General features: G+C 58.4%; 2 protein-coding genes across 2 annotated transcripts in view; one reads left to right on the top strand and one right to left on the bottom strand.

Moving 5' to 3' along the window:
• Positions 1-2,055: 2,055 nt before the first annotated feature.
• SRPRB (SRP receptor subunit beta) lies at positions 2,056-11,230 on the top strand (the record flags this gene model as incomplete). The annotated part of the gene is made up of 7 exons (XM_084267665.1): positions 2,056-2,167; positions 2,363-2,457; positions 3,351-3,428; positions 5,250-5,332; positions 5,762-5,898; positions 7,331-7,385; positions 9,188-11,230. The coding sequence occupies 7 exons, from the start codon at positions 2,056-2,058 to the stop codon at positions 9,402-9,404; spliced, it is 777 nt and encodes a 258-aa protein (XP_084123791.1). The 3' UTR covers positions 9,405-11,230.
• Positions 11,231-15,078: 3,848 nt separating this feature from the next.
• The window catches only part of SLCO2A1 (solute carrier organic anion transporter family member 2A1), a 29,492-nt gene continuing 24,112 nt past the window's right edge, over positions 15,079-20,458 (bottom strand). The window contains exons 8-14 of the mRNA XM_084267545.1: positions 19,909-20,073; positions 18,592-18,781; positions 16,855-17,014; positions 16,318-16,487; positions 16,123-16,187; positions 15,861-15,981; positions 15,079-15,709 (exon numbers count right to left, since the gene is read on the bottom strand). Of these exons, the coding sequence (XP_084123671.1) occupies positions 15,589-15,709; positions 15,861-15,981; positions 16,123-16,187; positions 16,318-16,487; positions 16,855-17,014; positions 18,592-18,781; positions 19,909-20,073 (992 nt within the window). The 3' untranslated portion in view covers positions 15,079-15,588. The remainder of the gene's footprint in view (positions 15,710-15,860; positions 15,982-16,122; positions 16,188-16,317; positions 16,488-16,854; positions 17,015-18,591; positions 18,782-19,908; positions 20,074-20,458) is intronic.

The raw sequence follows: 20,458 nt of genomic DNA, 5'->3' as shown, positions 1-20,458 counted from the left end.
GAGGATCACAGAGTCATTCAAGTGGGATGGGACCTCCGGGCCTCTCCTGTCCAACCTCTGGCTCAAAGAAAGGGGTCAAACATGTTGCTCTGGGCTTGGCCCATCCAGGCACTGAGAAGCTCCAAGGATGGAGACTCCATGACCACCGTGGGCAACTTGTCCCACTGCTGGGCATCCCTCAAGGGGAAGAAGTTTCTCTTGTATCCACTCTGCCGCTCCCTTGTTTCAATATGTTCCCTGTGCCCCTCCCAAACCACTGTGAAAAGCCTGGCTCCATCTTCCTGATGCCTCATACACATGTGGCTCTCCATTCTCCAGGCTGAGAAACTCCTGCTGCCCCCAGGGAGCAAATCTCCCTGACCATCATGGCATCTTCATTCTGCCCTTGTTGTTCTTCACAGATGTCTTGCTTGAACTGAGGGGCACAAAACCAGTCACACCTAGATGTGGCTAAACATACCGAGGCACTTTAACACAGTCCCCCACAGCATCCTTCTCTCTAAGTTGGAGAGATACCATTTTCATTGGGGAACTGTTAAGTGGGTAAGGGATTGGCTGGATGGTCGCATCCAGAGGCTGGTGGTCCATGGCCAGTCCGGATAAAAGAGTGTGACAAGTAGTGTTTCTCAGGGGTCTAAGCTGGGAAAAGTGCTCTTTAATATCTTTATTAAGGATACTGACAGCAGGATGGAGTGCACTCTTACCTAATTTGCATATGACACTAAACTGAGTGGTGAGGTTAATGCAGCAGAGGGACAGGATTCCATCCAGAGAGACGTGAGAAGGCTGGAGAAGTGGGTCCAGGTGAACCTCATGAGGTTCGACAAAGGCAGCTGCAAGCTCCTGCACCTGGGATGGGACAACCCCTGCTATCTATACAGGTCAGAGGGGCGGCTTCTGGGCTGTATGGGGAGGTTTCAGGCCAGCTATGTCTTTCAGTCCTGGCTCCTTTGGTTTGGGAGCTACTGATGGATGTTTAGTATGTCTTTAATGGAATGCAGGGAGAGCCTATGAAAGTACACAGGGAACTATTCAGACTGTTGCTTGGACAAGGAAAGCCCTGGGCCTTGGTGCCAGAGGGGCTGCTTGTGGGCTACATGGGGAGGTTTCAGGCCAGGTAGGTGAGGTGCAGCCCTGAGGAAAAGGACCTGGGGGGACTTGTGGACCAGTAGCTGGACCTGGCCACAAATGTGCATCTGCAGCTCAGAACACCAACCCCATCCTGGGCTGCATCACCAGGAGTGTGGCCAGCAGTTAGAGAGAGGGGATTCTTCCCCTGTGCTTGTCTCTTGTGAGACCTCCCCTGCAGTGCTGTGTCCAGCCCTGGAGCCTTCAGCACAAGGATATGGACCTGTTGGAGTGTGTCTAGAGGAGGCCTGAAGATGATCAATGGGCTGGAGCAGCTCTCCTATGACTACAGGGTGAGAGAACTGGGCTGGTTCAGCCTGGAAAAGGCTCTGGGGAGACCTCCAAGCCCCTTCCAGTCCCTGAAGGACCTCCAGGAAAGCTGGGCAGGACTGTTTGTAAGGGTGATAGGATGAGGGGTGATGGTTTCAAACTAGAGCAGGGCAGGGTTAGAGGAGACATGAGGAAGAAGCTCTTCACTCTGAAGGTGGTAAATCACACAGGGGGCCCAGAGAGGTGCTGGAGGCCCCATCCCCGGAGACATCCAAGGTCAGGCTGGGTGGGGCTGTGTGACCCAGTGCAGATGTCCCTGCTCACTGCAGGGTGGGACTGGACGGGCTGGGACGGTCCCTCACATCACAGGACTCCATCCATCACAGGATGGAGTCACCATCCTGTGGCTCCATGATTTGAGCCCCAAACCAATCCCCTCCCGCCCTCCATCCCTCCCAGCCCATGACAGCCCCCCCAGCCCCCATCCCGGGGCCTGGTCACGCATTTAAACACCCTCCTGCATTAAGGCGACCCCGCGCCTGGAGCCCGGCCCAGGCTCTGCCCGAGGAACTACAACTCCCGCCATGCCCCGCGCCTCCCCCCCCCCAGCCCCGCTCGGCCCGGCGGGAGCGGGGCCGTGAGGCGACGTGTGCGGCCATGGCGGGCTGGATGGAGCCGCAGCTGGAGGCGCTGCGGCGGGAGCTGCGGGCGCCCGGCCCCGCCGCGCTCTCCGTGCTGCTGGCGCTGCTGGCCGTCGCCGTCACCATCCGTGAGTCGCAGCCTTGCGGGGCAGCCCCCAACCCCCTTCCCACCCTCCCCATCCCTGCGGTGGGGCCCGGCGGGGAGCGCCAGCCCCCCGCCCCTTCCCCTCACACCCCCCCCCGGGGCCGCGCTGGGCTGGGGGCGGGGGTGGGGGGTGGCGGTGCGGGGGGCTCAGGCGCGGCCTCCTCTCTCTCTCCCGCAGTGCTCTGGCGGTGCGTGCAGGGCCGCAGGGCCGCCAGGAAGGCCGTGCTGCTGCTGGGCCTCTGCGACGCGGGGAAGACGCTGCTCTTCGCGCGGGTGAGCCCGGAGGGGAGGGGAAGGGCCCGAAGCGGGGCCTCCGTCGGGCTGCGGCTGCCCCCGGCGGCGGGGGGCTCCGTGCCCGGCTGCTGCCCGCTCGGGAGGGTTTCTAGGCGCACCCTGCGGCCTCGTGTTTCTGCGGTTTCCGTGTGCGGGTGTTTTGGGGGCTTTTTCCCCTTCGATAAGCACCGTGCCAAATATTTTTTGGGGGGGTGGGGGGGGTTTTGCATGTGCCAGAGTTGAAATGGGACATTTGAGGTCCTTATCTCCTTATTGTGCTGTGTCCAGAGCTGGGGCCCCAGTACAAGGAAGATGAGGGGCTGGTGGAGAGGGGTCAGAGGAGCCATGGAGATGCTCAGAGGGCTGGAGCAGCTCCCATGTGGAGAGAGGCTGAGGGAGCTGGGCTGGTTCAGCCTGGAGAAGAGAAGGCTGTGGGGGGACCTCACTGCAGCCCTTCAGTGCCTGAAGGGAGCAGAGGAACAGGAGGGGAATCAGCTTGTTGAAGGGCAGAGACTGGCAGGACAAGGGGGATGGATTAAAGCTAAAGGAGGGAAGGTTTATATTGGATATTAGGGGGGAGTTTTTTACAGAGAGAGTGGTGAGGGGCTGGAAGGGGCTGCCCAGAGAGGGGGTGGGTGCCCCATCTGTGGGGGTGTCCAAGGCCAGGTTGGATGGGGCCCTGGGCAACCTTGTGTAGCTCCAGGCCTGGAGGTTGGTGTCCCTGCCTGTGGCAGGGGGGTTGGAGCTCTGTGACCCTTGGGGTCCCTCCCAACCCAGCCCAGTCTGGGATTCTATGATTGTTGCCCCTTACAGATTGTTTGAGTTTCAGAGTGATGAAGCTGTGTTCCTCCACCCTCCTCTTTCTAAGAAGGATTTCTCTTTCTCCTCCACAGCTCTTGACAGGCAAATACCGTGACACCCAGACCTCCATAACCGACAGCTCTGCAGTTTACAGAGCCAGCAGTGACAAGGTGAGTGCCCAGGGCTTTGGCTGCAGCTCATGCCTGGCTACTCCAGCCAGCTGCTGCCTTTGTCTCACTGCTCCCTCTGCTCCATGTGCTTTGTGCTGCTTGGTCCTCCCAGCTCAAAATCAGTCCCCACTTTGGCCTGAGTGTAAAATTGTGTTTTTCTGGGCAACACACACTGAAAAAGTTGGAAAATCCTTAGGGATCCCTAAGTTCTTAGGGACTTCTCATCTGCATGGGTTCCTTTCTCTTTGCTTGTCAAATTGGGAAAGTTTTTTTTGGCTGAAAACCCTGCCTGTGTGCTGGGCTTTGACAGGCAGGGAGCACATGGTAGTGTTTTCTGTAGGAGAGGAAAGGAGCTGCTTGTTGTGAGTGGAGCAAAACACACAGGGCTGTGGTTCAGAGCTGGAGGGAGACCTGTGGGGGAACTCTGTTGTGTTTGGCTTATTCACTTGGCAGCAATTTCCATGCCTCCCAAGGAAAACCTGAATGTAAAAGCTTCAGCAGGCTGAAAAAGACTCTCCAGCTGAAGCTCATGTGGTCTCAGAAAGGGACTGGGTTACCTTGAGGTGCTGGGGTGCCACAGAGCTGGGTAGTTTCAGTTCATGGCCCCATCTGGAGTCCTGTGTCCAGAGCTGGGGCCCCCAATACAAGAAAGATGTGGAACTGTTGGAGAGGGTTCAGAGGAGCCACAAGGATGATCAGAGGGCTGGAGCACCTGCCCTACAAAGAGAGGCTGAGGGAGCTGAGCTTGTTCAGCCTGGAGAAGAGAAGGCTGCGGGGGGACCTCACTGCAGCCTTCCAGTCCCTGAAGGGAGCAGAGAAACAGGAGGGGCATCAGCTTGTTAAAGGGCAGAGACTGACAGGACAAGGGGGAATGGACTAAAGCTAAAGGAGGGAAGGTTTAGATTAGATATTAGGGGGAAGTTTTTTACAGAGAGAGTGGTGAGGGGCTGGAACAGGCTGCCCAGAGAAGTAGATTCCCCGTCCCTGGGGGTGTTCAAGGCCAGGTTGGATGGGGCCCTGGGCAGCCTTGTGTAGCTCCAGGCCTGGAGGTTGGTGTCCCTGCCTGTGGCAGGGGGGTTGGAGCTCTATGATCCTTGGGGTCCCTTCCAACCCAGACCATTCTATGATTCTATGGTGATCTCTCTGGTTTCAGAAGAGCTTCTTTCTCCTGCACACGTGGAAGGGGAAGGATCAGGCTGGCAGCACGTTACGTGCCAGGATGTTTTGGGGACTTCTCAGTGGTGATTTGCAGTAGCAGTGCTGAGGATAAGGGGTTAAGAACTTAGTAAAGGGTGTGCAGGGCTTTTTCTTTTTCCCCTTCACTATTTCTGTCTTCAGGATTGAGCAGACTGGAGGTGTTTGGAGGGGGAGAGGTGCTGGGTCACTGCAGTGCTGACTGTTGCTTGTATTTTTTTCCAAATGATAGACAAGGTTTCCCTTGAAACCCAGGGGCAGGGGGCAGGTGAGGCCTTTGGGTGCTCCCTCCCCACTTGAGAAGGGGCCGTGGCCCTCGGTGAGGGTGTCTGGACCAGCAGCCTGCCAGTGGCATTGGTGCTTTTCAGTGTCTCTGCTCCCTCTGGCTGGCAGCCTGTGGGCAGGGAAAGGTGTGCAGCTGGCAAAAACAACCTCCTGCAAGGGTGTGTTTGTGCTACTCCCAGACTGCACCCCAGGGGGAGCCATGTGCTGCTGCCCAGCACAGGGGTTCACTCGCCTTAATGCCTCAATCCTAACTGGAATCCACCACCAGACTGGTTTTCCCTGCTCCATGATCACTGGTACCCCCATTAGGTGCTGCTAACACCTCCCTGCTCCTGTTCCCAGGGTGCCAGCGTGACCTTAATCGACCTCCCAGGCCATGAGAGTCTGCGGCTGCAGTTCTTGGAGAGGTTCAAAGCAGCAGCCAGGTAACTGGGAGGAGACTGGTGTGGGGGGAGGAGGAGGAGGAGGAGGAGGAGGTGGGTGATGGTTTGGAAAGGGAGAAGCCAGGTGATGGTGCCGGGGGATGCCGTGAGCTGGGCTGGGTTCACTCTGCAGTGGGACCTTGAGGGTCAGAGCTCCACTGTGGGGTAGTGGGGGTTGGTTGCTGCTCTGCTTCCCTGTCAGGAAGCAAAACACCCCACAGCAGGGAGGGGTGGGATGGGGGGTGTATCTGTGGGGCAGAGAGAGGGGGGGAGGCTCCCTGCCGGGGCCGGGCGCGGGGCGAGCCGCATCCAGCACGTGCTCAGCCGCTCCTGGGTGGGGTGAGGTCTGAGGTGGAGCCCAACACACGCAGGGGAGGGAAGGGAAGGTGGCTGCAGGGGCCCAGCAGGTGTTTCCCCCCCTCTCCCCTGCAGAGCCATCGTGTTCGTGGTGGACAGCGTCGCCTTCCAGCGGGAGGTGAAGGACGTGGCCGAGTTCCTGTACCAGGTGCTGGTGGACGGCACCCTGCTCAGGAACGCGCCCGCGCTGCTCATCGCCTGCAACAAGCAAGGTGTGAGGCTCCCCGAGCCACAGCCTGGGCTGGGGGGCACCCCAGGGGTCACAGAGCTCCAAACAACCCCTGCCACAGGCAGGGACACCAACCTCCAGGCCTGGAGCTACACAAGGTTGCCCAGGGTCCCAGCCAACCTGGCCTTGGACACCCCCAGGGATGGGGCACCCACCCCCTCTCTGGGCAGCCTGTTCCAGCACCTCATCACTCTCTCTGCAAAGAACTTCTCCCTAATATCTCATCTCACCCTTCCCTTCTCCAGCTTCACTCCATCCCCCTTGTCCTGCCATTATCTACCCTTTTAACAAGCTGATTCCCCTCCTGTTCCTCCACTCCCTTCAGGGACTGGGAGGCTGCAATGAGGTCCCCCCACAGCCTTCTCTTCTCCAGGCTGACCCAGCCCAGCTCCCTCAGCCTCTCTCCATAGGGGAGCTGCTCCAGCCCTCTGAGCATCTCTGTGGCTCCTCTGACCCCTCTCCAACAGCCCCACATCTTTCTCATGCTGGAGCCCCAGCTCTGGACACAGGACTCCAGCTGAGGGCAGAGCAGAGAGGGACAATCCCCTCCCTGTCCCTGCTGCCACCCCTCTGCTGATGGAGCCCAGGATGCCCCACATCTTTCTTGTATTGCATGCTGCTTTACTCAGGTTCAGCCCCAGGGGCTCGTGCTGTGGGTGCTGAGTTGGCAGGAGTTGGGTTGTCAGCAAAATGAAGGTTGGAACTTAGTTTTCAACTTAAACTACATGACAGGGATGTTTCTAGCAGCCAGAGTGAAGTCGAGCAATGTCTAACAGCTTTTCAGGGAAGCACCACTTGGGAGAGCTACAGCACTGTGGGTGGATTGAAGTGAGGCAGGTGGGGTTCTGTTTGTGCTGAGCTGCCTTCCTGTGTCTGGAGGCAGCAGCAGTGAGGATCAGTGTGAGTGTAGAGAGCTGTCTGTGCACACTGGTGGCTTTGATACTAAAATCAGACAACTGTTTAGCTGCCCAGATTATGCTTCCTCTTGACTGGACCAGCAGGAATGTCCAGTTACTGGAAAGGACCAGGTTTTCCCATCTCAGCACCTTTCACAGTGAAGGTGTGGATCCCTGGGAGGGATCTGCAGCCTCTGGGCAGTGTCAGATTTGCTTCTCTTCCTTATTTTGAGCAGCACTCCAGAGGCTGCCCAAGGCCTCCAAAGTGCTGTGTGGGGCTGTGGGGGTGCTGGGCCTTGTGGGACATCAATCCCTGTCCTCTCTTTGAAGCAGTTTACTGCCCAGCAAGGCAAAGTTAATTCCCTGGTTTCTTAGCAGCCTGCTGGGTTGCTCCCCAAACCCAGAGCTCCAGCACCCCTCACCCTGGTGCAGGCACAGCCACCATTGTCCTGGTAGCTCTGAGGGCCATGCAGTGTGACCTTACCAAAGAGCTGATGGCTGTTTCCTTGTCCTCTCTAGATGTCACGATGGCAAAATCAGCAAAGCTTATTCAGCAGCAGCTGGAGAAAGAGCTGTAAGTATGAAATAGGATCTTAAAGCCTCTGAGTTTCTCTGTCCTCTTCTCTTTTCACCCCAGTGATCTCCCTGGAGTCACATCTCAGCTTGTTCTGGAAGAAGAGCAGTGTGTTTTGTGTGTGTAGGTGTAACCAGGGGGAGGGAAGATTGCTCCTTGCTAAAGCTCCCAAAAAAGCTGTGGGCACAGACAGTGTTGTCTCCTGGAAGCTTCAGGTTGGAGAGAAATATCCCAATGCTTCCCTAAAACCTGCTATCCCTAGGCTAAGCCACACCTCCCAGGGCACTGTCCTTCTGGGTACAGCCAGGTTGGCTTCAAACAGTCAGGCTCTGTGGGTGGTGTGAAGATCTCAGAAGTTCTGCTTGGTTGTACTGGCAGGGGGGGATTTTGGGGGGTAGGGGGTGTGTTCAGGGCTGCTCTGGTGCAGGAGGGTTTGGTGTGCAATGCTTGAGAGCTGGGGGGAGAGCATCTGGCTTTCCTGGTCTGCTAACAGGCATTGTGGGAACCCTGAGTTGGCTTTTTGTCCCCCCAGGAAGGACAATTCACCTGGGGAGGACAAAATGATGCATGACCTGCTTCTAAATTTAGGTTGTGAGAGGAAGTGGAAGGAGGAGAAAGGGGCTGTTAGGCTGTGCTGCACTGTGAGCTGACAACTCAATGAGTGAGAGATGGGACACACACACACAAACACACACTGTTAATCTCTGTGAGGGGGAGAGATGCTTCATTTCTGTGCCTGAAGATTCTGCCTGTGAGGCTGGGAGTTGTAGCTGTGTCCCCTCTGCTCTGGGAGAGCAGCTCCTGTGCCTCCCCACACGCTCAGCACTGGGAGTGCTGCCTGTTGGCAGGGTTGGAGTGAGCAGCGAGGTGGCCTTGGGGCCAGGGGGAGGGAGCAGGTGGCTCTGCGGGCTGCACGTCGGTGGGATGGGTCCTCTTGCTGCCAACCTCTGTGGCCAGTAGACGGCAGCAGCGTTACTGGTGCCGGTGCCTCTCCAGGCTGCACACCTGACCCTCCTGTTCTGGAGGGAGGAATGAGCTGCCAACGTGTTCAGGCTCTCCAGGAAAAGAAAGAGCTGCTTGGCTCTGGTGCTGGGTGTTTGCCAGGTACCTGTGTGTGGGTAAGACAGGTAGGAGTACCTCTGGGTAGGCTGGTGTGCCCTGCTAGGCAGTGCTGCTCCTGCAGGCTGCTCCCAGCCTCTGCTTGGCTGGCTGTGTGTGGAGAAGCCAAGGAAGTGTCTGCTGCCCTTCCTGGCCCTCTGGGCAGTGCTGTTCCTTAGGAAGGACCTGGGAGTGATGAGAGCAGGCCCTGCCACACCACTCTGTCTCTAGAAGAGATTGTCCTTTGGGATTTCCCTTCCCTGGCTTTCTGTGACCTGGGAGCAAGTCAGATCACAGAGCCTCTGTGTCCGTGCGGCTCTTCCCCGTGCTGTGTCCCCCTTGGATGCCTGGCAGGCATGGATGTGGAGGTCTGTCCTTCCTCCCTGCACGTGGTGGGGAGCTGAGAAGCTGCAGGGAGCTGAAGCATCCTCTGTTCCTAAGGAACCTGCTTTGGCAGGGGGGCTGGACTCCCTCTCTTGAGGTCCCTTCCCACCCCTACAACTCTGTGATTCCACGAAGGGCTGGAGCAGTAGGGCGGGAGTGGTGGGGACACCCCTGCATGATCCCAGCTGTCACAGGTGCTGCTCCCTTCCCATGTAACCTGTTAGAGCAGTGTGGATCCAGAGCACTGGGGGCTAAACTGTGTGTAGTGCCCAGTCCCTGGTGCAGGCAGCTCCTGAGCCCTCTCCCTTCTCTGTCCACAGCAACACCCTGCGGGTGACCCGCTCCGCAGCCCCCTCCAGCCTGGATGGCTCAGCTGCTGGGGGCCCTGCCCAGCTGGGGAAGAAGGGCAAGGACTTCGACTTCTCCCAGCTCCCCATGAAGGTGGAATTTGTGGAGTGCAGCGCTCGGGGCAGCAAGGGAGAGGAGGGAGATGCTGACTTTGAGGGCCTTGAGAAATGGCTGGCCAAGATTGCCTGAGGAGAGAAAGGCTGGAGGGGGAGGTTTGGAGAGGGGGGGGGGGCAGGACACTTGAGGACTGAAAATGAAAAAGCTGGTCTGAAGCACTTGGATCTCATCTTGCTGTAGAAAGAAGAAACTTCAACTGGCAATCAGCATTGTGGTATCTTCCTCTGCTGCTGCTGGGCTTGGAAGCAACATGACAATCGCTGGTGTGATTCCCTCTGACTGTCTCTTCACACTGCAACCTTTTTACTTCTCCTCCCCCCCCCTCTTTGTCTTCCTCTGGGATGCTGACCCTCCAGGCTTCTGTGTTTTCTGAATCTTTAGCTTTTCCTTTGATAGTTGCCAAGCAAATAAGCAAGGAGTGTGCTGCCAGGTAAGTTAGAGCCTGGAGTCTGCGTGTTGTCTTCTGCCTTGATTCAGCATTGCAACCCTCTTGCTTGTTGAGAGCTGCTGATCACCCCCTGGTGCAGACTGCTCTCCCCAGCCACTTGCTGCCCTGGCAGAGTGCAGAGTCTCTCTCAGCTGGGCAGTTGGTGAGGGGAGTGTTAAGAGCTGCTTTCCTCTGGGTCTGCTACCTCCCCATTCTTCCCAACTGGTGCAGTCCCATTTCTGTGGGACTGGACCGGTCTCTTAAATGCCAAAATCAGGCTGGGTGCTCATCCTGTCACTCCTGTGGGTGATTCCACTGAGGGCATGTCCTGAATGCTTCTTTCCTTTTGGCTTCTCCTTCCTGTCCTTCAGGCTCTTCTCCCACAGACACAGACACCTGTGGCAGGGTAGGAGCAGGGTCTGACCTTGAAACAGAGGTGGGCAGGTTTTTAGGTTCACCTGTACGTGGCCACCAGACCCTGGCTGCCTCCTGCTCCAGGGGCTGCAGGAAGAGCTGGCTTTGGGGGTGCCATTAGGCACAGGGAGGAGGAGAGTCCAGAGCTAGTGCATTGCTGGGCAAGTGTGCATCCTCCTTGTCAGGAAGATGCTCAGCAAAGAGGGGGAAGAAGTAAGAGGTTTTCCCAGGTTGTTCCTGTGTGTCTGTGATGTTTAAAGCCAGCGTTGCTGCCCTGGGTTCATTTTGCAGGGAAGGTGTGTGGCTGAAGCTGTCCCAGTGGCTCAGTGAGCTGCTGAGGCTGGGAGTGTGGGAGCAGGGTGTTGGGCTTCCCCTTCCCAAACAGCCTTGCAGCATGGTTGTTCTGCCCAGCAGCTTCCTGAAGCTTCCTGCTCATCTGATGGGTGTCCCTGATTCCTGTGCATCACCCACGTGGCAGCAACGAGGGTGCCACACGTTGAATTGTGAGGCCCTTTGGTTTTGCCCTTCCCCTCTTGTTGGGGGTACTACCCCTTGCAGGCTCCTTTGCTCTCTGTTTTGGTGCTGCCTTCACCACTCAGCTTATCCTTCATGTTGTGTCTGTCTGGGACACCCTCTGCCTCCCTGTAGCACTGCTGAGTGTTGGGAAGAGCAGGAACAGCCTTCAGCAGAGAGCTGTGCTGGTACCAAAGCTGGGCTTTGCCTTTCTAGTCCTGGGGCTCTCCTACCTGTGCAGGGGGTGGGGAGAGGGTTATATTTACATGATGCTTCCTGCAGGCAGAGTGGTGGTGGGATGTGCTTGTCATGCTTTGAAGTCTTGCAGCTGGGGATGCTTCCCAGGCTGCCTGCTGTGGGTCTGTGATGCTGAAGTGAGGGTGCTGCCCCTGCTTTGGGCAGTGATTCTGCTTGGACAGACCAGCCTCCTGAGGAGCAGTGCCCAAGCCCTGCAGGGGCAAGGGGGGAGGCAGCACGAGGCTGTGGCTGGTTTTAAGTTATTAAAAGTACTCTTTAAATAAACATTTCTCTCTTTTTGCTTAAATGTCTGTTCTCAGGTCTCTGTGTCAGCCTCTCTGGGGTCTCAGATCTGCAGGGACTGAGGTTTTGCTTCTGCCCAGCACCACGGTGGAGCTCAGCCTTGCTGCTTGGCCAGGGGTCTGTCTTGCCAAAAAAGGTGCCTTCTCCACAGGAGGAGCCTTTGGGGGCTTTGTGTGTGTGTGGCTGAGCTGTGTCTCCCTGTCAGCCTGGCTGTGGGGCTCAGGGGTGTCTGTACACAGTGGGGCAGAGCTGGGGCTGTGTCTCCCTGTCAGCCTGGCTGTGGGGCTGAGGGGTGGCTGTACACAGTGGGACAGAGCTGGGGCTGTGTCTCCCTGTCAGGCTGGCTGTGGGGCTCAGGGGTGGCTGTACACAGTGGGACAGAGCTGTGTCTCCCTGTCAGGCTGGCTGTGGGGCTGAGGGGTGGCTGTACACAGTGGGACAGAGCTGTATCTCCCTGTCAGGCTGGCTGTGGGGCTCAGGGGTGGCTGTACACAGTGGGACAGAGCTGTATCTCCCTGTCAGGCTGGCTGTGGGGCTCAGGGGTGGCTGTATCTCCCTGTCAGGCTGTCTGTGGGGCTCAGGGGTGGCTGTATCTCCCTGTCAGGCTGGCTGTGGGGCTCAGGGTGTCTGTACACAGTGGGGCTGGGCTGTGTCTCCCTGTCAGCCTGGCTGTGGGGCTCAGGGGTGGCTGTACACAGCAGGGCAGAGCTGTGTCTCCCTGTCAGCCTGGCTGTGGGGCTGAGGGGTGTCTGTACACAGTGGGGCTGAGCTGGGGCTGTGTCTCCCTGTCAGCCTGGCTGTGGGACTGAGGGGTGGCTGTACACAGTGGGGCTGGGCTGTATCTCCCTGTCATGCTGACTGTGGGGCTCAGGGGTGGCTGTGTCTCCCTGTCAGCCTGGCTGTGGGGCTCAGGGGTGGCTGTACACAGTGGGGCAGAGCTGTGTCTCCCTGTCAGGCTGTCTGTGGGGCTGAGGGGTGTCTGTACACAGCAGGGCTGAGCTGTGTCTCCCTGTCAGCCTGACTGTGGGGCTCAGGGGTGGCTGTACACAGCAGGGCTGAGCTGGGGCTGTGTCTCCCTGTCAGGCTGGCTGTGGGGCTCAGGGGTGTCTGTACACAGTGGGGCAGAGCTGTGTCTCCCTGTCAGGCTGGCTGTGGGGCTGAGGGGTGGCTGTACACAGTGGGGCAGAGCTGTGTCTCCCTGTCAGGCTGGCTGTGGGGCTGAGGGGTGTCTGTACACAGCAGGGCTGAGCTGGGGCTGTAGCACCACGCATGCGTTGGGCTGTGAGAGCTGCATGTGGTTTTTGGGCTGCCATCCATGACTTGCCTGTTAAATATTTGGGGCTGATTTTCCCTGGTGGCTGAGGGAAAAGGGCAGAGCTGGAAACTCTGAATCTGGTGTTGTGTTTTGTTGGGGTTATTTTTCTCCCCAGTCAGCTTTGTGTTCTGGTGGGGTGTTTTGCCTGTGGCTTTGTGCTGGCTGGGGAGCTGCTCCTCAGGCTGCAGCTCAGCAGCCAGCCTGCTTAGATGGCTTTGGCAGGACAGCAGGCTCTGACAAACTCAGTCCCCTCTGCTCCAGCTGCCTGACCCACGGTCACCCTGCTGCATTTACACATCTGCAGGGACTGAGGCTCTCACTGTACTTCTAAGAGCTTTGAGTGATGCTTTTTGCTGTCAGTTGTGCTTTGCCTGCAAATCCTTCCTCTGGGAAGGAAGGGTGTTTTGAGAGGAGACTGACAAGCAGGGTGAGATCCAGGATAGCAGAAACCACATCAAAGCAGAGGAGAGACTGCTGAAAGGCAAAGGAAAGCACAAATGGGGTGGGTGTCTGAACGTTGGCATCCCAGGGGGGTGGTTCCCAGGGCTCCCAGAGCTGAGTGTGGCACCTCTGACCTTCCCTGTGCATCGGCCCTTTGGCCAGCCCCAGCCTTGCTGCCACCTCTGGGGCCAGGAGCTTCTGTGTTGGCCCTGACTGGGTCACCTCATCTGCCTCTGCTGGAGCTTGGCAAGCTTGATGCTGGGATGAAGGTGGAGGAAGAAGCAGAGTTAAGGAGCATCCTGCTGGTGTTAAGGGAACAGCAGCCAGGCAGAGGCAGGACAGGAACAGCCCAGACAGACCTCACTCTGTAAAGACTTGCTGGTCCAGAGCAACCCCCCAGCATCCTCCCCTCTCCCTCTGTTCCCTCTGTGAGCACGTGTGAGCCAGGCTGCTGGCTGGGAGCACAGCCTGGAGCACAGCCTGGCCCAGCACAGCCACAGGGTAAGAGCAGCAGGGATGTTCTTACCCAGGAAAACTCCTCTCCCCACCCTGTCCTTCAGTCTGTGGTGTCCCTCAGTCCCTTGCTGGGCTCAGTGTAGGTGCTGACTCCTCCAGCTTGGCTGTGTCTCTGCCTGGCCATGGCCCCTGCTCATCCTGACCCACCCACTGTCTGTGACCCTGGCCCTGGGGCTGGTGCTGCTCGTGGCCACCAGCAGCATCTGCCCTGGTCCTCTACAGGTGGCAAAGACTCTGCAGCAGCCGTGGAGGAGATGTGGCCCCCTCTGCTCTGCTGTGTTCACACCAAGCCCTCTGCTTCCCCTTTCAGCAGGGGCTCTGGAGCTGCTGTGCTCCCTTCAGCCCTGTACAGGCAGCAGAACATCCCATCCCACCCCAACCCTGCCTGAAACACTCTGTGCCTCCCTGTGCCCACAGCCCCCTGTGCCCACAGCCCCCCAGGCCCTGCCAGCACCCCCCATGCTGTGCCTGGGGCTCTCTGCACATCGTGCCTGCCCACAGACCCTCCCTGCACCCTGTCTGCCTGCACCCATGGCCCCCAGACCCCGGCAGCAGACCCCTGCCTGTGTGCCTATAGCAGCCCACCTCCCAGCACCATGCCTGCAGCCCCATGAGCCCTGCCTGAAGCCGCCCTGCCTGCAGCCCCCCTGCCCACACTGCTGTGACACCTGCAGCCCCCCTGCCCAAAATCCCCCTGCCCACACTGCTGTGACACCTGCAGCCCCCCTGCCCAAAGCCCCCCTGCCCACACTGCTGTGATTCCTGCAGCCCCATGAGCCCTGCCAGTAAACCCCCTGCCCACACTGCTGTGATGCCTGCTGCCCCATGAGCCATGCCCAAAGCCCCCCTGCCTGAAGCCCCCCTGCCCACACTGCTGTGATGCCTGCTGCCCCATGAGCCATGCCCAAAGCCCCCCTGCCCCCACTGCTGTGATGCCTGCAGCCCCATGAGCCATGCCCAAAGCCCCCCTGCCTGAAGCCCCCCTGCCCACACTGCTGTGATGTCTGCAGCCCCCCTGCCCACACTGCTGTGATGACTGCAGCCCCATGAGCCCTGCCCAAAGCCCCCCTGCCCACACTGCTGTGATGCCTGCAGCCCCCCTGCCTGCACTGCGGTGCCTTGCTGCTCTATGCCTGAAGGCCCTGCAGCTCCCCACTCCTCCTTTACCCCCGGCCTGCAGCCCTTGCACCCTGCCTGCTGTGTGCCCAGCTGTGCAGGCCACTTCTGGCAGGGGGCTGTGGGTATGGTGCAGGCTGATTTAAGCAAGGGGCAGAGGTTTTCTGGCTGTGGGCAGGGTGCAGGTGTTGCACTGAGGGTTGGGGGCTGCCAGCAAGTTGCAGGGGCAGCAGGCAGCGCTGCCCTCCCAGTGCTGCCTGACCCCATGGCCCATTCTGAGCAGCCCCTGGGGGAGTGTGGGCCCCGTCTGCCCCCAGGTCTTCACCTTTGCCAGCAATGGGTGCACTCAGCATCTGCCAGGATGTGACCTGAGGGCATCCCCTGCCCCCTGCCTTGCTGGTGGGACCAGCCTTGGGGGCAGGGGTGGGGTTGGGGGGGGGAGCACCAAAGCCCCACAGTTGGAAAAGTGACCTTTATTTAAAAAACAAAGTGCAACAACCCCCCCCCCCCAAATGTTCTCCACTAAGCCCCCAGTGACAGCTTTCCACAATGTGTGTGTGGTGCCCACGCTGACCTCTGCGAGGGATGTGGGCAGGGGGGACACAGGGCAGCCCCCCAGGGTTGGCAGCCACCTGCCCCACTCCTGTCCCAGCTTGGGGGGGGGGGGACACAGACGCACAGCATCGCTCCCAGCAGTCATGTCTCTGCCTGTGTGGGATGGGGCTCCAGCCCCCATCTGCCTCCTGCTCCAGGGGAGAGGGGGGGCTGCCCCCTCCCCAAAGCGATGGGAAAGGCTGGAGAGCTTGGGAGAAGCCGGTCTCAGGGTGGAGCTGGCACAGAGCATCCCTGGCTGCAGGAGAGGAGCTCCGGGCTGCTGAGGTGAGTGAGGTCGCTCCCTTAGAAGGAAAAACAAACCCAAGAAAGACAAGTACTGGCAGTGGGTAGTGGGGGTGCAGAGTCAGTCCTCAGGTGGGCTACACCAGCCCCGCTGCCTTCTCCTGCACGTTGTACTCCTTGCTCCTCTTCACCTTCCAGCCGATGAGGGCGAGGAGGATGGTGCCCACCACCTTGTAGCCCACCTGCAGCCCCAGGTATCTGTCAGGAGAAGAGAGGGGAGGTGCCGTGTCTGGAGGCGACAGCTCCAGCTGGCACCAGGCTGAGCTGGGCACCGTCCCCATGGTCACCCCTGCTCAGGGACCAGGAGTGGCACAGGGCAGGGGACCAGGAGTGGCACAGGGCAGGGTACCTGTTGCGGAGGAGGTCGTTGTTGTAGTAGGCGCAGAAGCGGCGGTGCGAGCAGTGCCTCTGCCAGTAGACACAGGAGGAGTCGATGAGGGCACCGAACATGGCAGGAGCTGGTAGCCACGCTGGGGGGAGGAGAGGATGGAGTCAGCTTGCCCACAGGCTTTGCCTGCTGTCCCTGAGGTGGTTCAACACCTCCTGGAGCTCCAGCAAGCCTCTGAGCACCCTGCTGCCTTCCCCAGCCTCGTTAGGAGACGGACACTCACCCAGCAGCCTCATTAGCAAGAACTGGACTCCAATGGCAAATGACTTCTCGTCCTGGTTCACCACCCTGCAGTGGAGAAGCCAGGGGTGGTCAGAGCTGTGTTTGGCTGGTTTCATGTTTAAGAGGCCCCCGTTGAGCCCAGTGTGGTGCACCCATCACATCATGCCTTGTGACACCCCCCCCACCCATCGCTCACCGTAACACCATCATGTAGAGGGGGTTGTGGGAGAGGCAGGCGACCAGGGCAGCAAAGGAGATGAGGAATATTGCAGGAAGGAGCATGTGGGAGCAGCTGAGTGGACAGGAGCCTGTCTTGGCGGAGGACAGCCCGTTCCCAGCAGGGATCTGGGAACAGTTCTTGTAGATCTGTTGGAAAAGTTTGGGAAACACAAACATCAGGTTCCCAAAGCCAAGAGCCAAGAGCAGGGCTTCTAGCAGCACATCAGGCCATACCACTGGGCGGAATGAGGAGCATCAGCTCCTATGTTAAGGCATGGCCACTGCATCCCACACTAGAATGTGCCGCCGTCCCCATTTCTCCAAGCAGAGTCCCAGCACATTACAGCAACTCCCAGGACTTCAGCATATCTGGTAGACCTCACCTCACCCAAAATAGAGAAAGAGGCTCTACCACACTATTGCAGTTGCCAAATTCCTCCAGCGTTGCTGTGGCCGCCGCTGTCACCAGCAAGCCAGGCTGCCCTCTGCTCTGCAAACCACTCGTTTTACTCACCACTTGCTTGGGGGTGGAGGAATTAGTGGTGCTGTTCGTGCAGCCAGCGAAGCAGGGGGAGATGTACTCCACGTTGTTTTCTCCACACACTGGGTGAAAGATGTGCTCAGAGCAGTGGCACCCACTCGGTGTCTTAACCTGCTGCTGGGAACTCAATGTACTGCCAAAAAAAGGAGGAGGAGGGGGGGAAAAAAATTTAAAAAAATTTTAAGAAATAGGACAGGAGGAAGAAAAAAATTCCCTCTTACTGGTTAGCCAGTTTCCCCATTCCTTTTTGCACTGGGATGCTGCCAGCAGTGGGGTGGCCTCGTGCCAGACCCCGATCCCCCGCAGGTACCTCTGGCAGCGAGTGTAGCTGTAATTCTGTTATGTCTGCAAACAAGTACTCACACACTTATGTTCCTTTTTATTTGGTCTTTCCCCCACCCAATTCCCTCCCCCCCCCATCCCCAGCTGAAAATTAATCAGCCCAATGCCTGGAGGAACGTAGCTGGGCTCCCTCCAGGGCTGCGGCAGCAGATGTGCGAACAGCCCTGGCTGGGAACGCCATTCAGACAGAAACTGGAAGCTGGCTCCTTTCCCAACAAGCCTGACGACAGCAGTGAGAGGCAAGAGGACAAACAGAATCCTCTGTCCTGTCTTGCCCTACCACCTAAGGGAGTTCAGTGCTGGAGCGGCACAAGCCCGGCTCCGGCACCTTGGGTGCGGTGAGATGGGGCAGAGCTTGTGCTCACCCAGCCACGGAGCTCACAGCTGCCTGGGGAGTCAAGTGAAAGGCACTGGTGCCCTTCTGCCATCAAACAGGGGGGAGGTTTCCTAAATACTGTAAGAAAACAGCCTCCTTTTCCATGATTGTCCCTCCAGCAGCTCCCAGTTACACTGGAAAAGCCCATCGAGACTGGTGCTTCCCAGAAGAGCCAGGACAGGCAGGTGACTTGATGCTGGTGGCAGGAAGTGAGCGCTCTGAGACCAAGGTGCCGTCCAAAATTTAGCACTTGTAGCACCTGATCTTGAGCTGAGGGATCTCCTCACACAGAAAGCTGGTGGTGCCATGCCTTGGTGGGTTTCCATCTGCTCCTGAACTCATGCCCTGCACGCTCTCAGAGCAAAACCTAGCCGTGCTGCCCACACATGCAGTTGCAGACTCCTGCTGTTTTCCTTCACCTTGGTTATTTAAGGGACTTTTCAGTGGGAGCAGAGCGTGGGCTTCCCTGTCCCAAACCCTTCCACTGGACCCCTGGGACAGGAGGCTTCTTGCTGGCCAAGGGCAAGATCTGTACGAAAGCCCCTCGCTGGCAGCGCGTTGGGAAATGAGCACAATGGACTTGACAGCAAGCCTGGGGTGGAGTTTAAATGTCATTTTTCATGTCAAAAAGTCATGGCAAGGGCCAAAAAGTTTCCACCCAGGTAAGGAGAAAGGTGATGGAACAAACGGAGCACGCAAAGGTGCCTATGTGTAGGGCTGATGTGGCCATGGGCATGAATACTACTACCCCCCCCTAGAAGTCCAGCGTGAGAAGCACAGCCCACTGGCTTCGTGCAGAAAATCAGGAATCAGAGAATCTCAGAAACTGTTTTGGTTGGAAAAGACTTTTAAGAGTAATAAATGCTCCCCCCAAGCTTTCTGGGCTTCGATCTCCTCCAGGCAGCGGGACCAAGGAGCAAGCGTGGCGACGCCGACTGCCTCTCCCCCTGCCCCTGCCCGTCCCCCACCCCACGGCTGGCAGCTGGTGTTACCTGGGGGGGTAGATGCCCTCGATGCGCCCTGTGGAGCAGCCCATGAAGAAAATGGGCAGACAGATGAGGATGGAGAAGACCAGCACCACCACAGCGAAGCGGGGGATGGCCCGGAGGGAGAAGGCGAAGCGCTTCATGATGATTCCTCCCAGCAGCATCCCGAGCGCCGCCGCCGGCAGGTTCACGGCTCCTGCCAGGAATGGCGGCGTTAGCTGGGGGTCCTGCCTGCCGAGCACCCCGTGCCAGGGCCTTTGTGGCCCTCGGGGCAGCTGGGAGAACCCCCTGACCCCATCCAAAGACAGAATCACACACAAGGTTGGAAAAGACCTTTAAGCTCATCGAGTCCAACCATTCCCATCCTGTGCTGACCCAGATCCCTGAGCACCTCATCTCCCCTCTGTTAAACACACCCAGGGCTGGGGACTCAGCCCCTCCCTGGGCAGCCTGTGCCACAGCCCCACAACTCTGCCAGGGAAGAACATTTCCCTCCCAGCTGAGCTGACCCTGCCCTGGGGCAGCTTGAGCCCATTGCCCCTTGTCCCATCTCCTGTCCCCTGGCTGAAGAGACCATCGTCCACCTCTCTGCACCCTCCTGGCAGGGCAGGGGAGGTGGGGAGAAGGTCTCCCCTCAGCCTCCTCTTCTCCAGGCTGAACACCCCCAGATCCCTCAGCTGCTCCTCATGGGATTTGCCCTCCAGCCCCTTCCCCAGCCTGGTTGCCCTTCTCTGGACTCGCTGCAGGACCTCCATGTCCTTCTGATGATGAGGAGCCCAGAACTGGACCCAGCACTCGAGGTGCAGCCTCACCAGTGCCCAGTACAGGGGCACCATCCTCTCCCCAGACCTGCTGGCCACGCTGGGTCTGACACCAGCCAGGATGCTGTTGGCCTTCTTGGACACCTGGGCACACTGCTGGCTCATGTGTCAGCAGATGGTCAGACAGACCAAGGCAGCTAGCACCTATGAGAAACCCCAGCCCCAGGAATCTGGTTTAGAGATTCAAGGTGAAGCTTGGGGCCTAATCTCTTCCTCTTTAAAGCTCCTTTAAGTATCCGAACGTTCCAGACCTGCTTCACCCATGTGGTGGAGCTGCACAATTTCAAAGGGAGCAGTAGCTGCCCCATGAGAGTGAGCAAGCAGATGCAGACCATCTTTGAGAGGCTGCAGGACAGACTGGCCTTCTGTAGGCATCCCAGGTGAGGAAAGTCATCAGCCACAAGCATCCCAAGGTGATTCCCAACTCCTAACTCACACGGGATTTACACAGCCTGGGAAACAGGGGCAGGTGGCTGATGGGCACGTTTCACCCTGTGCTCACCTATGAGGAAGTTGGCGTAGGAGGAGGAGGCCCCATACTGCTTCTCCAGGAACTTGTTGAGGAAGGTGGCCAGACCCGCAATGACCGAGGAGAAGCTGCACTGAGCAAGCACCAGGAGGATGAAGAGGGGGTTGAGGAGCAGCCTGAGGAAGATCTTTGGGAATCCTGCAGGGAAACAGCAGGGAAAATGTGGTTTAGCCACACGATCCTCACATCAGCAGTTTGTACCATGGAAAAACCCAAAACACCATCCTTAGCCTGTCCCCAGTGAGTTAATGCAGGGAAAAGACAAGGGGAGACACTCTAATTTGGCCCAGCAGCTGGCAGATCGTGGCCAAAGTGCCTTGAGAGGTGACTTGGAGGGGCAGCTCCGCCCACCACCACCCCCACCCCTCTGCTTTCCAAACTCATCAGCCTTGGAGCACTTAGCATCTGTTGTTCTGGAGCAGGGGCCATACCCTTGGGTGGTGCAGCCAGACAAGGGCAGAGCTGTGCACGGGCAGGCTCTGGCTCTTGCAGCCAGGTCGTTGCCTGGTGGGGCATCATCTCC

Source organism: Gallinula chloropus, assembly GCF_964237585.1.
Source record: "Gallinula chloropus genome assembly, chromosome: 8".
Taxonomy (NCBI): domain Eukaryota; kingdom Metazoa; phylum Chordata; class Aves; order Gruiformes; family Rallidae; genus Gallinula; species Gallinula chloropus.
Note: the sequence above shows the minus strand (reverse complement) of the source record. Positions and strands in the feature narration are given on the sequence as shown.